At 31.9% G+C, this 15,625-nt stretch overlaps 1 protein-coding gene across 2 annotated transcripts in view; it reads left to right on the top strand.

The window, feature by feature from the left end:
- Nucleotides 1-15,625, top strand: part of LOC120346426 (RIMS-binding protein 2-like) — a 55,867-nt gene that overhangs the window by 853 nt on the left and 39,389 nt on the right. The window contains exons 3-12 of one of the 2 annotated variants that reach the window (XM_078115025.1): nt 721-848; nt 2,132-2,230; nt 3,983-4,176; nt 6,469-6,738; nt 7,462-7,557; nt 7,902-8,008; nt 8,588-8,808; nt 11,925-12,050; nt 12,741-12,935; nt 13,465-13,554. In XM_078115025.1, the coding sequence (XP_077971151.1) occupies nt 4,049-4,176; nt 6,469-6,738; nt 7,462-7,557; nt 7,902-8,008; nt 8,588-8,808; nt 11,925-12,050; nt 12,741-12,935; nt 13,465-13,554 (1,233 nt within the window). In that variant the 5' untranslated portion in view covers nt 721-848; nt 2,132-2,230; nt 3,983-4,048. The remainder of the gene's footprint in view (nt 1-720; nt 849-2,131; nt 2,231-3,982; nt 4,177-6,468; nt 6,739-7,461; nt 7,558-7,901; nt 8,009-8,587; nt 8,809-11,924; nt 12,051-12,740; nt 12,936-13,464; nt 13,555-15,625) is intronic. The other variant, XM_078115024.1, reaches the window with a different exon arrangement.

Raw genomic sequence — 15,625 nt, 5'->3', positions numbered from 1 at the left:
TATGACTAATAGTAAAAGTTTCTTGAAAGTTTATATTTGACAGTTAAAGTTATTTAACTTACTTTCCCTATAATGACTGAAAAAGTTCACTTGGCTCATAACTCTGTGCAAAAGGTCTTCAATCTACTTTTACTAAAGCAAATTGCTTTTTTGATGATTTTAGCAAACAGCTTCCATCATAAGCTTGACTTTATTACTTCCTTTTCTTGACATATTTTTATAGATTAGCAAACATGATTTTCCTCTTCAAAACCTTCTTTGGGACTTGTTTGCAAATCTGTAGATTCTTCTGAACTTTTCATGCTTTTCATGAATAAAAGTAGTATCATATAAAATTTTACATTAAATGACATTTTTTGGTTGCTTTTTATTTTAAAAAATCATCTTCATTTATCGTATATATATTTACCTTTCCTAATTTAAATCTCCTTCGACTTGGCGCCATCATCGCTTTTATATTAACTTTCATTACTTTTCATTTCTAAGGCCCAAGCATGATGTATATATATTTGATATTCAAATTCTTTCTTTATGTATACTTTGTACATGGGCAATATATAATTCACTTTCACAAACTTTATCAATATAGTATGTAGTGTTTGCATAGAAGGGTGGACTGTGTGAACTCTTTACACAATAATATAAAGTAACGAGTACATGTAGTAAATTTACATTGTGTTTTTGACTCCTATCAATTTATTATATCTTGTGATGACATAGAGGCAGTGTGACAAGCAACTAACTACTTGAAGATTGTCTTTCTTTCTTATTGTGTGACTAAAATCATCTCTCTTCTAACGTTTTTCTCTGTGATCAGTCAAGTGATGTGATTGTTGATTTCTGGTACGGTAAGTTTCTTATGAGTTAGTGTGATAGATTCATACTTTTTTTTAAATCATTTTGCTGACAAAATGCTAGCAATATCCCTGAACAGATATTGATACCACAATTACCAATCATCGAGAGAAAACTCAGTTTAATTTAATATTAAAGAATGGGTATGCAAAGCAAATTTAACAAAAAATTTGCTAATTTGTCTGACATCTTTCACCAATATTAGGAATATATCCCAAAAAAGGGGGAAAGTTGCAATCAACTGATTCCTGGGAACTGTAATACAACAATATATTAATTTTGTCGTTGATAAAAGATAAAAACATATTCTGGTGCCGATTTCGGGGCTTATTCCAAATAAAATATGAACAATAGTACTTTTTAAAATTAAGTTATATAAACATTTAGGAATGCTATCATTAATTTCTTTTTTGCCTATGATCGATCTACCATTTGTTTATTTTTCTCGGCTTGTATAATTTTATTTTTTTTTATTGATCATTTTTTGTGATTTTCATAATATTGGTATTGGATGAAATTTGATTACGCTTCAATATTACCCTGCAGCACTTTTGCCTTGTTAACATATTTCATCTCTCACAGGCATCAATTATCTAACTTATAATTTAGGTATAGTCTGTATACTGATACATTCATTTGAGAAAGGAAGGAAACCAACGAGCCAGATTTTAGAATAAGTTATATTACAGCAATTTCATTTTCGTGGTCTTTCAGTAAAGTAGGAATCTATACTCTGATGTTTGCAAATTGTGTTTGAAACTAAATTTTTTGGGAGCGAAAGCATTAGACTAATCTGTGTTGGCATCGCAGGCTCCATTCGGGTTCAAATCCCATGCTCCCCACCTCATCCAGGGTGTAATAAATTGGAATTCCGAACCGAAAAACCACCGATCCTTTTTAGAATAGTAGCTTCTTACATATCGCTATATATCCGTGGTTGCTTGTTCAGAGCCTTGTTCAAGCCGGCATAAATAATTATTGTATAAAAAAGTAATACTGTATATCCTCGACCTCGCATATAAGCCGACTTAAAAACGGCCCTGAAAATAGTGAATTTATAAAATATTGCGTATAAGTCGACCCTATGAATCGTAACACTCTGTACGAGTTGCTGTTGGAATTAAGTTACCATATAAGGTCATTTCATTTGAGTGCGATCAGAGTGATGCCGACATTTTTTTTGAGTTTTAAACTCGGCTTATGTAGATTTGTATTCAAAAGGGGCTATAAATTTTATGGAACAGTGCCCATTTTGACTAATTTATTTTATTTTTAGGGTAAAAGTTTTAATTCTGTGTTGGATCATAAAGAAGAAGAATTAAGATTGTTGCAAAATGATATTTCCAAACTACATGGACTTTATTTGAAAAATCAGGTTTGCTGAGATGTCTTTTTTGATATGTGCTTATATGAAATGTTATATATATTTTAATTAATTTTTGTATTACGCTCTATATTTGAAACAAATCCATAATTTTGAAAAGTGCGGTTGTAGTTTTATGCTTGGCCGTACCTATTCATTCTACCTCTTTGACTTTATTTGAAAACCAGATATGCTGATTGCTGAGATATTATCATTGCAACTGTATGAAATGTTAGATTTTGCCCAATTATATATATATTCATTTTGGTATATCGAAATAAATCCATACTTCAGTCTGGATATGTACATATATACTATATGTCTGCCTACATCAATGTCATGCAGATGTACATGATTTAATTTACCACAAAGCATATTAGTTTTTTGATGGAAAATATAATTAGAATTATTTTCAAGTTTGGCATAGACTAAATCAATGTTAATAAAACAAAGTAAGATGATATCACAAATGTATGGAAAAAATAATGCCTATTATGTTAAGCTAAATACCATGATATATTGTTCTTATTAGTTACAGCGAAGCTTTTATCTACAGCTATTGCATATATTCAACCTAGTCAGGCCTCCCTCCAAGCATGTCCAAACATTTCTTGATAGCGCAATTTATCAATAAATCAGTCTCGATTGTGCAAATGTAAAGAAGCTTTTCTTGACTGGGCATGTGTACCTGGTATTGTGTTTCTTGTGTATTCTTGAGGCAATTCACACAAAGTCCCTTATCAAATTTCACTCCTTTCTTTACTTAAGAAATCCAATTCATACGGGATACTCTATCTTTGCTACAGTAAGATTATTGTGTCACATTCGCCCTTGTTGGAGATGCTATCTAGTCAGTCAGGTTTCATATAGTTTGTTAACTTGTTTTGAGTATACACATGGAAATAAATAGGATCTACAGAGAAAGTTAGGCATGATTGTTTATGGGTAAACTCAAATTTCGATTTGTGTAAATGTAATGATTCGAAATGGATAAAATGACATACAATTCAGAGGTGAGATGCCTTTTTGTAGTAAGTGTAATTTCAATTGTAAGATATGAGCAGCTCATTCAATTTTATTGATACAATTACAGTACTTCTCATCTTCTAAAAAATATTCTCATATTTTAACTATACTATATTTACTTTTCCCTAAAGCCAATGGACCAATGCATTTTAAATTCTCAATATCCAGGGCTGGAAGTCATTTGAAGGCTATAACTTCCATTTTTTTTACATTTCCTTTGAGTCCCATGGGACCTGATATTTAATCAAAAATTTTGCTGTTTTATTTTTAAAAATGGATAACAATTTTTATTCTGTCACGCTTGTCTGCCGATCTAATTAGCAGATCGCATGCTCTGAATGTTATCGTGCTGGTCTCGATGCGTGACCTTCAAGTTCATATGTTTTAGCATTGCTTTCTTCCTTGAATCATATTCAAATATTGGTTTAAATTTGAAATACATTTGCTGACATTTTCGAGTGGGGAATTATACCAGTGACGTCTTAAGTTAAAACGGTATTGCTTTCTTTCTCTGAAGGTTTTAGGTTTTCTTGAAATGGAAAGCCCTAGTTGACATGAAATAGCTGTTATTTTGATGTAATATTATTTTCAGTGAATATATCACTCTTATCTTTTGCTCATATTTTGAATTTTCAATGTTTTATTATCTTGCACATATATTTCTGCCATACATAGTTTCTTAATCCTTTATTATCTAAAATATGATCAAATTTAATAGTCTTTTCTTGCATATTACAGAGTTATCCTTCACCGAGACGATCTTTGAGTTCACCTTCAACTCCAAGGAAGCTGAGCACTTCATTGATGTTAGAGAGTTCAACCTTTGTTGGAATTCCATCAAAATCTTCCGCATTTTCTCCAAGATTCTCAACATCCTCGTTACCTGGGAAGGACTTGGAACAAAGGGAGCTAGAGTTTGATATGTCGCTTAGGTATGTATAATTAGCAGTGGCAAGTTAACATAGGCATTGGCCATACAGCTTACTTATGAGCTTTGTGTTGGGAGCCGTGCCTATAACATTTCTCTATATATATTTATACAAAAGCAACTTTGTTCCACACTTTGATGAATCAAAGGCATTGACAATGTGTTGTTTTTTCTAATTTCGTCCTTTTTGTGATTATCAATTTTTGTCCAAGAAGCGTATTGTCTGAAGCAGGGTTCTTCAAACTGTGGGTTTTGACCCCCCGGTGGGTCCCAAATAGGCTCAATGACGGTCGTGGTACCCATTATTGTCAGAACTAGCCATATTTACCTTTTCTCCTTTTTGCTTCCACTTCTGTATGTGAAAAATCTCTTTTGACACTAACTTATGTTAAAACAAAATATTGATCAAATTTGAAAGATTTCGAGCCAGTACCGAGACCCACCAGCACTGAAATAAAGCCGAGATTTGATCTTTTGTGTGAGAATATACATATCGGTCTTATTAAGGTTTTGTAGGGGTTGTGAAAAATTATTTGGCTGTGCCAAATGGGCCGTGATAAAAAAGTTTGAAGAACACTGGTTTAAAAAAATATAGTTATTTTCAATAAAAATATGTCAAATACTTCTCTATAGAGTACTAGTAGATGATTAATTTCTTATCGTTAAGATGAGTTGTTTATTTTATCATGGCTTTCAGTCATCATGTTTCGATAACCCTAATCAGTTTAGCAGTTGATACAATTTTTCAAAACATTTCAATAGTACTGTCAGCTAGCTGTTTATACAGTAAAAACAAGTGGTTAACATGAATGACAATGTAATTTAATTTTGCTTTGATATTGACGTCTTGTCACAACATGTCACAATTGAAGTCATGCCACTCCTTAGATCAATCATATTGTGTTGTGATAGACTTGAATACCCTTGATATATGTGATTTTCACTGTTTATTTTGAAATCGAACCATGATCGTGGGCTCGTAGATGACATCGTGGCAGCCTGATATGAGTTTGTATATGATTGTACCCAAAAGTATCACCTCTATAGGACACTATACACAAAAGTATTATTTTCTCTATTTTCAAAATGACCTGGCCACTTGGGTTCTGTTTTTTGTCATCTTATACCAGGGATGGCGAACCCTTTTCAATGAATGGGTCACAAATATTTAACCAATGTTTGTATCTATAAGAAACTTCTGAAACAAATCTCATAAGCTTCTGTTGGTGTTGGTGTAGTTTTTGGCTTCACTTATGCGGCACTTCTATCAGGGACTTATTATGGCACTCGAATATATGAAATAAGAATACGAAAACATGCATATGAATTACCAAAACTGTTTCGGATGATAGGGCAAATTATTTTATGGTTCCAAAGAGTTTAGAGGGAATTCCACTCTGATAGTGGTATATTTTTCGATCGGTTTTCAACCACATTAAGTCACTTTTACACTAGGTTTTTATTTCAAGTATGAAAAATTTTGTTTTCTCATTGGCATTGTACGCTAGAAACTAATAAAATGCAAAGTAACATCTAGTTCTCGTATAACCCCTAAAACAGTCTGCAGATGCATTTCCGAAAGAGACAAGACGTTGCGAGAAATGAACAGATCAATTGCGATCAATAAAATGTCATCAATAGATGTCAGAGTCAATAGCTGGATAGCGGTACACAGCAGTGCAGAAATGCGTCCAAGATTAAAGGTTTCCAAAATTACCATACCTGTCCAAAAATTAACAATTTGAATATGAGCAATCCCAGCCCTGACGGTACATTATAATAGTTTAGTTATTGTTCGATTAATTTAAGGCCGGTTTCATCAATATTTATCACTGATATGTTAGCATTTTTTTTAGTTTATTCGTGCCTTGGCGGGTCACGAATGAAACGCATAGGGTCACTTTGTGACCCGCAGGTCAGTGGTTCGCCATCCCTGTCCTACACTATACTATACATGATTGGCTGAAATTGTAAAAATTAAAGATTTCCATCTGACTCTGGGCTAATCGAATATTTGACTCCCAACTCTTAGGTAATGAAATTTCAAATGTGAAAGCTTTAAACCTGGATTTCAGTTGAGAGTTCTGATTCAAAGCCAATCTAATGTTTGACTCTAAATTCGTAGGCAACAAATATTGATTATGGACACTTCAACTCTGAAAACCTGTGTATAGTTACACAATTGAAAATTCAAATTCGGCCACCCAAATGCCTTCGACTATCTATAAATCTGGTTCCTTAAATAAGCTTGTCTTTATCAAAATTAAGTATCAACAAATTCAATTATAATATTTAGGAAATTCAGCCGTGAAAGTGAAAATGCTTTTACGAGGAGCAGCGACAGATTGAGTAGAGATTATGAGTTGAGGAGGAAATCATCTTCTTCTCAGTCATCCTCACTCAAGTCGAGTCCAAGGAATTTGCAAAATCGCGACTCCAATCTTTCCTTGTCACAATCGTCATCAAATAAGAGAAAAACAAGTGCTAGAAGCTTCACAGATATTGCAGAGAATTCAACATGTTCAAGTAAAAAGAGTCAAAATCGACCTTATGTTGGAGCACAAAGGTGAAGTCATAGATTTGCGTATGCTTTTTTATCTCTATTTTAGAGCATTTATGTCATTAGTGAATAATATGCTAGTTTTCTATGTAAACTGTGAAGTATGTTTATCAATAAATCTTTATGTAGTCAAGCCTAATTCATCAAGTAATCTCTCACGACTCTTCTTGCATGAGTTGGATCAGAAAAAAATATCTGAGTTCAGTCCCCCATGTGTATTTTTTTCAATTTGTCTCGCTACTGTGTTCTGAAAACTTCTAAGCTTTCCAATCTTACTAGCTACAAAGTACTGTGGCGCATCGTGCTAATCGTTGAGAATACGCCACCACACTTCTGATAACCCTGTGTGTGTTTGTAGGTTTGCATCCAATACAGGATTAATTGTGTGCGAGAAGATCGCTGGACTCCTCGCCACTGTAGGGTGGTTCACGTTAATCATGTAACTGCTGTTTGGTCAAAACTTCCTCCACCATCAACAAATCCCATACCTGGCATGGACTGGTAACCAGACAAGGGGCTGTGGTACACCATATGATCAGGCGTCTTATGGTTTTCCTCTCCCCCGGGATAAATTTGTGAATCCTATCCCATGCTAAATATTGGTCAATTGATTCAATCTGTAATTTTGTACCCCATCCAGAATAAGTCAGGATCACTTTGTATGTTTTAATATTTATTTGAAATTTAGTGGAAGTGAAAATTATTTGTGAATGTATATTTATTTATTAGGCCGCTGAATAAGACTCAAATAATCAAAGTTAGATCAAAATCAGATTCACATCAGCCATTGGCAAGAAACACGAACAACAACAATCATCATGAAAGGTACATTCACTATAGCATTTTTTCATAGCACTAACGATATATAACAATGTTCACAAAGTCTTGTGTTAAGTTAAGTGAAAGAGCTATGGTGTGGCTCATGCAATTAATGGTAGGCATATAAAGGTGTATTAAATGAAATAAAGCGTTTAAATAAACACTGATTAAAATAAACTGGTTAAGATAGTTGAAAATTGTCTTCCTAACAGAATTATGAATTTAACAGGACTTTATGAACACCATGTTTATATATTGGTTTATCCTTGCCAGAGGGGTGCTCCACGACATCCAAGTGTTTTGGGAGGGGTATCAGTTCTTTGTTATTCTCCACTAATTTTTATTTTCAGGTCTAAACAGTCAAATTCTGTCGCAAGTGATATCCGAAAACCTCAACCTAGAAAACAGAGTGGGCCCATATCTTTAGCTAGCACATATGTGGATACATCAACAAATGGTAGGTAGCCTACTTCTGTTCATTAATATATTATATATTTTGGCCAAATAGAAGATTGTGGAAACACTTGCCTTTATTTGTTTGTATCCTCCTATTCAAGCATGTGAGTACCTCAAAATTTTTTGAATTTCTCTGCTTAGTTACCATAATCAGAATGGTTAATTGCATTTATTTGTTTGTGTTCCCCTATTTAAAGTGTGTGAGCACTTCAAATTTTTTTTTGTTAATTTGATCAGAATCATAATGATCTTCAGACACTTGTCATATTGATATCTCAAGTGCTGTGTGGCATTTATTGATACAAAAATTATTTGACATGGAAGTTTGCTTTCTACAGTATAATGATGGTTTGTATTTAACCGAGACGTCCGAGAGTACTAATTTATAATGGTTTAGTAATTGTAACGCTCATTTGGCAGATTTGGTAATCTTGCAGGCAACAGAACTTTCTATGAATGGCTCATAAACATAGCAACATATCGAAAATATCTAAGTTGCCTGGATTTTAATGGAGCTTGTTTTTGAATGCCTGTTTAACAATAAACGTTGTAACGGTAGAATTGGTCGTTTTTATTTCAGATGATGTTTCTAGTAGTGATTATGATGAGAGTTCATTGAGTACCGATCCTGAGGAACCTCGAACTGAAAATTCGCGTCGAAGCAGTGGGAGAAAGAAGATACAGCAAACAAACAAGAGTAAAAATAGAAATGATGCTGTGATTAAATTTGAGGAAGTTGAAAGAAAATTATCAATGCTGCAACAACGATGTGATCTGTTGGAAAACGAAAACGACAAAATTGTAAGTAGACATATAATTATTTTGTTGAATGATAGCTGGGGGCATTACAAATGTGACATCATAATGATACAAAATCCCATGTGTCATAATGCTCTGTTACAGAAGGAATGGATCAATGCATACTCCTCACAAATCCCCCATGGGCTAATTGTTTATGAAATTTTTAGTTAACACTTTATTTTAAAATTATTAGACCAATCAGAGGATACTAATAATGAACAGAATCTATAACATGTTATGTACAGAAAATGATCCATATACACTATCTACCACAGATCAGAAGTTTTCAGAATTAAAATCATTTCACAAGCCTTCAACATACACTCTTTAATGAAGCTTCCCTCAACGAAAGGACGCGACGATTTCGCAATCATCTCACTTATGGCAAAGCTTGCTTTCATCGAATCTTTACAAGTTTTGTTTATGTCTGAGAAAAAATTTTCTGTTTTAATTTGCGATATCATTTTGTGACGAATTGTTTCAGTATAAACATGGTATTTTTCCCTGTGTAAAGATCCATAAGTTTATATTAATCTAGTTTTGTGTTAACTGCTCATATGATTCATAATCAACTAATGATCCACAACGGCACACTTCCATGATCTGACCGAAACTTGTTTATTTCGTCATAATAAAAATGCGAAATGAAATGATAAAATTCATAGTTAACATCATACTTTTTCTGGAAAAATCTCAACCACGACGCGGGCCGCAAAAAAACGCTTTGCGGGGCCGCGTGTTGGAGACCCCTGATGTAGGCAATCTGGAATGGAAAGATTCCAATTCGTTCAAAAACAGTAGCTTCTGAATACGGCGCCTTGTTACAAGCAAAGGCATGAATCAGCATCATATAAAATAGAGTCATTTTAATTTATCAATCTGGTTGAGACTAACGTCCTCATTTAGAAAACTAAATCATTCTATAATTTTTATGGTGATGAGTCATTACACGGTTGATTATTATTTAAAATAAGACTATGACTAAAAAATCGAATAAGATAAGATTTTTATTTGTTGTCAATGTAATTCAATTGACAATTTGTTATCTAGCCAGCTATTAAAACCAAGTGTTTTTGTTTTTCATTATCTGATATAACTGATTAACAGTATCAGTTACACAATACTATAAAGATAAACAGATGTTTTGTACGATAAAACAAATGATTTTGAAATCCAAGATTATCTATAATAAATGATTGAATTTTTATTTACGTGTTGTTTAAATCTGCAAAATTGACAGACTTCTGAAATATTTTTAATTTTCTCATCTTGTTTCCTGTGCTTTTTCTCTGTATATGATTAGTACCCTTGTACATAACAGACTATAATAGACTATTATTCATACTCTGATAAGAATAGTCACTGTTTTATGTCACTGAAGATAATAATTCACGTAAAACAACACATTAAAATTATCTTAGTTTATTATTAACGTAATATGTATGTCACTTCTTTGTAATATAGTCAACATGATATTCTTATCAACATAGATTAGATTATTGTTCTCATTTTATCATTATTCACAATGATAATGTAATAGTGATGACGTAAATGTATAGGATATAGCAGTTTTGATAATATTATAATTTGACATGGAAATTGGATTTTAAACAGAATAAAAGAAATAATCCACTCATTGTTATAAATAATATTAGCAATGATACATGACAAAGACATACATATAATATGTAGAAATCTCAATTCAATTTACACAATTTTTTCCCAGAATAGTAAACTAGAAGTTTACAGTATAAGGTGAAAAGCTAGTGATTTCTATCATCACTTTGGGAAACAGTTTCTTATTACTGTTATATTTGCTCAGCATCACTGATCTATCCCAGAACCAATCTCTGCTGTACTATTCAATACTCTTTTCTATTTTTCACGGGATAAAATGGGGATTTTTATAAATTAATACTATATTATTGCATATGTTATACATCAATCAGCTCTTCTAGCTAAACATGGTTTTGGTGTTCATTCTTCCTATTAAATATTTTCTTTCAAATATATGCAAATTAAAGATATGGTGGTAAGTCATTTTATTGTGTTGCAAGAATTGCATGAAATATTTGTATTCAGATCACCTATATACCTGGAATGAGTCATGTGATATGATATCCATGTTATGAGTAAATGTCTATGTTAGTGTTTTAAACGGGTGTAAATATTTTAAATGCGATGTATGTATAAATTTGTGAAATTATCTTGTATTGTTGACTTGTTATAATGCATCCTTTTCACAGTTTGTATTGTATTTTACAATAGAAGTTATGAATTAAAATACTTTCCTTTAGTGTGCAATTGTTAGTGTTTTTGATGTGAGATAAATGTTGTCCAATGATTTTCATAAAATCGACCAAAATTTGAGGTATTACGGGCAGCAAATTTGTGATGTATGCGAAAATTCCATAAAATCTTCTCTGTTTTGGTTCATCCTCAGTATTCAGAAAAATCATGTTCTAAGCTTAGTCTCACTTTATAAAACTTCAACATGATTTTTGATTCTTTTACACTTGCAAAACACTTTTGATACTGATGAAGTTTGTACATGTGACTCCATTACAAATTCAGTTCCAATAATTTTTTGTTAGATCTCTTCTCACATAATAATTTTGCACTTTATTTGACACATTAGGGTTTTTGATAATGACTCGAAATACCTATAATAATCTTGATAATTATCAAAATTGATAAAATACAACAGAAATGCCAATATTATTGAGGTCAGAAACTCTTTGCACGGAGCCTAAGGGAAATAGAAAATTCCATACCATTTCAATTTTAGTACATGCTCTTTCCAATCGCATACAAATGACCTGATAAGTTTTATTTCAAGAATCACCCTTTGATATTGAATTATACATATTGCTGTTATGATTGATACTACCAAGTGCATGCTTAGTATTTATATTTATATCACGTTTAGACACATTTGAAAGGATTATATTTATTAATTTCATCAGATTATCTTTAATATTTCCAGAAGTCATGATTTCCTCTTCAGTCTTATCCACTTGTATTTACATATATATAAGGAAGTAATTAATATTGATTACATTAATAAGTTAATTAAATTAAGTCGCCATTTGACTTTTTTCATTACTTTGTTATAGAAAAAAGAACAACATGCAAAGAACAATAAAAAGATTGTCGACTTGAAACATCAGAATTCACAACTTGTTAGTGTTGCAAGAAGGTTAGAACAGAAAGCAAAAGCTCTGCAATTGGAAAATAATAAAGTAGGTTATGTCAGTAATGTAATGAGAATTTTAGTACGGGATTTCCTTTATACGTATGGTAGCAATGCTTTGGGGTATAACCGGAAGTAAGGAAAATTTGGAAAGGTATTTTAGAAAAAAATATAATAAAATGGTATGTGTTTTAAATTTTTTCACTTGAATTCTATCAAAGTTAACAAGCATTAATTGATTCAATCAGATATGGTAATATTTTCATCTACTTAATAGCATGAAATATCATACATTTTACAGTTTAGTTGAAGAGTTTTGCTATGAACATTGACTTAAATCCTTAATAAGTAGCTATTTGGTAAATGTATGAAGCTAGCATAGTTTAGATCTAGGATATATCTTTTAATATATTTTGTTTTGGCTTTTAAGTTATTATATTAATCCAGAACTTGAAAAAATTGGCATCATCCCAAATGTAAGCAGTTAAACTCATTTTTAGACTCAAAGTATGTTTGAATTTCCTGTTACTTTCAATAAATTTGGTAGTAATTTAACTAATTTTTAGAGACAGCATAATACAAAACATTAAAAAATTTTCCAAAGATTTTCCGAGTCTGCTGTCCTGTCCTGTCAGACTTACATGGCATTACGAGTTCTTTAGTAATATGAACAGCAATTTTGTCTGATTTACCTATCTTCCACTTTTATTTAGTGAAAATTATGCTTGTCTATCTTTAGAAGACTAGTGAAACTGTTGGTGGGGCTCAGGATCTCATCCAGCAAAAGAAAACTTTTGCCAAACTCAAGACAAGAATGGAAACTGAGCATTCTAGAGCTATCACAGAAAAAGAGCATCAAATTGAAACCTTGAAAAAACAAATTGATGATCTGAAGAAAGCACTTCGACAATCTAATAATATCAAGTTTTCTCAGGTTAGTTGGAAATTAAGGGAATGTACCGTATCACCCCCTGTGCATTGAGATTCTTCATATGTCACAATCTGAATTCAGTTCTAATTTTAAATTCTGTATTTTCTACCACACCTTCAAAATTCTGAATTGATTTGTACATATCAATAAGACTTCGTTTCATTTTGAAACTAAAATGTTTTTTAGTCAATTTAGTTTATTTTGCCGGAGTTATTTGCTTTGAATGAAACAATACCATGCTGCAACATTGTTGCGATAAGTTGAAACCAACAGCGAATTAATGGGACAGATTTTGTGGGTCAGAACTCCCTCCTCTTTTAAAATGTAAAAAAAGCATTTTCTGTATCAGACATAGCAAGGCCAGACCCAAGCTATTACGGTGTAACCTCACAATTAGAAATTTCAGAAACCCTCTTTGAAAATTCCTGGGTACGCCCCCTGAATAGGACTCAAGTTTTATGTTTAGTGTTTTGTAATAGAATCATTTGATTTTTCATATGAACTTGCTTTTCAATATCTTTTCTTTTTTCAGGGTGCTGATGATACACTCGCATCATCCTTAAAATTAGCACAGAAAGAATCTCTTCAATTGCAAAAACTTGCTGCTGCTGGAAATAAGAAGGTATACCTATGTTTTTAATTTTGATATCCATTTTGAATATTTCTGTCATTCATTCATTTTGTGACATAGTAATCTAGCGATTGTATGTAAAAAGATTTCCAGCTTGAGCTTAACAACCTAGGTTGAACCAAGACATTGAAAGTCTATTATATTTCAAGCATGTACCATTCTAGTCTTTACCGCTAATCCTCTCAAAGGTTTTTTGTGAGATAGATAATCCAAAAAAAGATAACACTTTCAACAACAATACTAATACTTTAAACAAATCAGTTGTATTTTATTGTTTACTCTTTACCCATCATGCGTATAGAGGTGAATATTTTGCGATTTTTTTGAAGAATCAGGAAAAGTTATATACATTGTTGGCTATCTGTTTAGCAATACAAAAATACTTTAAACTTTTTCTGCAAGAAGATTCATAACTTGGAATAGCAATGAGTATTGTGGTAAAATACGGTACATTTAGGATTTCATTTTTTTTGACTGCTACAAATAGGATCTATCTTGTCTCCCATAAAGAAGGTTCAGCTACCTTTTTTAGTTTGTAGCATTTGAAGTTGTTTTTAAAATCTCTTGGGATATTGAGTCTCGAATTAACGCAAAATATTTTACTAAAATGACAATGACAGGTCTTATTCTTATATATGAATTGATGGAAAATTGTTTTTTTGCTCAAGAGTTCATTGAAAATTCATTGGCTTTGACTGAAAAGTTAAGACTTAAGTTAACATTATATGCCATTTTCGGGAAAGGTAAAGTTATCTGCATATCAAAATATTCAAGCCAACGTAGACTGTAATAATATATTTATGCCAAAGCAAAGGTCTCTTGAGTATAGTAGCTAAGTGCCAGATTTGCATTTAGCACTATCTTTCCTCATGTTTAATTACATATATCAGTTTATGCAGGATAGATAACATTTCCTGTGTTGTGTCCCAAATATTGACTACCATTTTATTTCTCCTCTATGGGCGTTACTAGTCTTTTTCTAGCCTTAGTAGCATTGCAGTGGAGATGATTCAACAACAGTTATTGAAGTTTGTGATTCTGTATACTTGGTTGTAAGCCGGCCTCCTATTAGTATTTGGTAACCGTAATGAAAAGTAATGTTAGTATTACTTTATTTTTTAGGTTTCAAGTACTAGCTTGAAAATTTTTTTGGCTATGTTTCATAGGGACGTTCCTTTGTTGATATTATTAATGTAAGAACAATCCTATTTAACTTTTTTTGTATATTTTTTGAAAAATATGAGGCACTACCTCAATATATGATTAGATGCTAGTTTTTATTTACTGTAATTGGTCTTTCAACAAAATATTATTTGATGGATAATTTAAAAAAAAACATTGTTAGAACTTATTAAGTAGAGTTGCCGTGCTTGATTTTTTTTAATGAGAGTCTATTTGAAAAGAATTTGAGAAAAAAAACGTTGATATAATGTAAGTAAAAAAAAAGCAAAAAACATAGGGGTTTAGGTAACGCCGCTCAGCTATGATGGCTTCGCAGTTCAAATCTAGGGTGCATCCCATACTCAACACCTCACCCAGAGTGTAATAAATTGAGTACGCATCACTTGTTCAGAGATTTGTTCAGAGAGAAAGACATATATAAATACGTCGTACAAAGAATTATGAATAGAATTTTCAATTTGCATTGTGAATTAAAATCTGTGACTTCCAGTGATTCAAGTTCATCAAAAAACCATATTTTTATACTGGTATTAAATTTATTTTCTCTACAATATGATAGGTTTGTTTTCTGTGATGAACGTCAGAAAAAATCAATTTTTGTCTATTTCCAGATCGCTGACTGTAAATTGACATTGTTTGCTTTTATTATTATAATGTGCACCTGCCATCTTATCGACACATTTCATTTTTTTTTTTCTGTATTACCTGATATATTAAATTATTTATTATTTGCCATTTATTCAAGCAAAACAAGCAATTATTTGATCTTCGACCAAAAAAATCAATATTTTCCCATCTTTATTCCATTTTTGTCATTAGCTTCCTTAACGACTACAAATTCACGGATGTTGTGTATTCGCTCTGAATTAATTACCCGAGC

Source organism: Styela clava, chromosome 8, assembly GCF_964204865.1.
Source record: "Styela clava chromosome 8, kaStyClav1.hap1.2, whole genome shotgun sequence".
Classification (NCBI taxonomy): domain Eukaryota; kingdom Metazoa; phylum Chordata; class Ascidiacea; order Stolidobranchia; family Styelidae; genus Styela; species Styela clava.
This window is presented reverse-complemented; position numbering and strand designations above follow the sequence as displayed.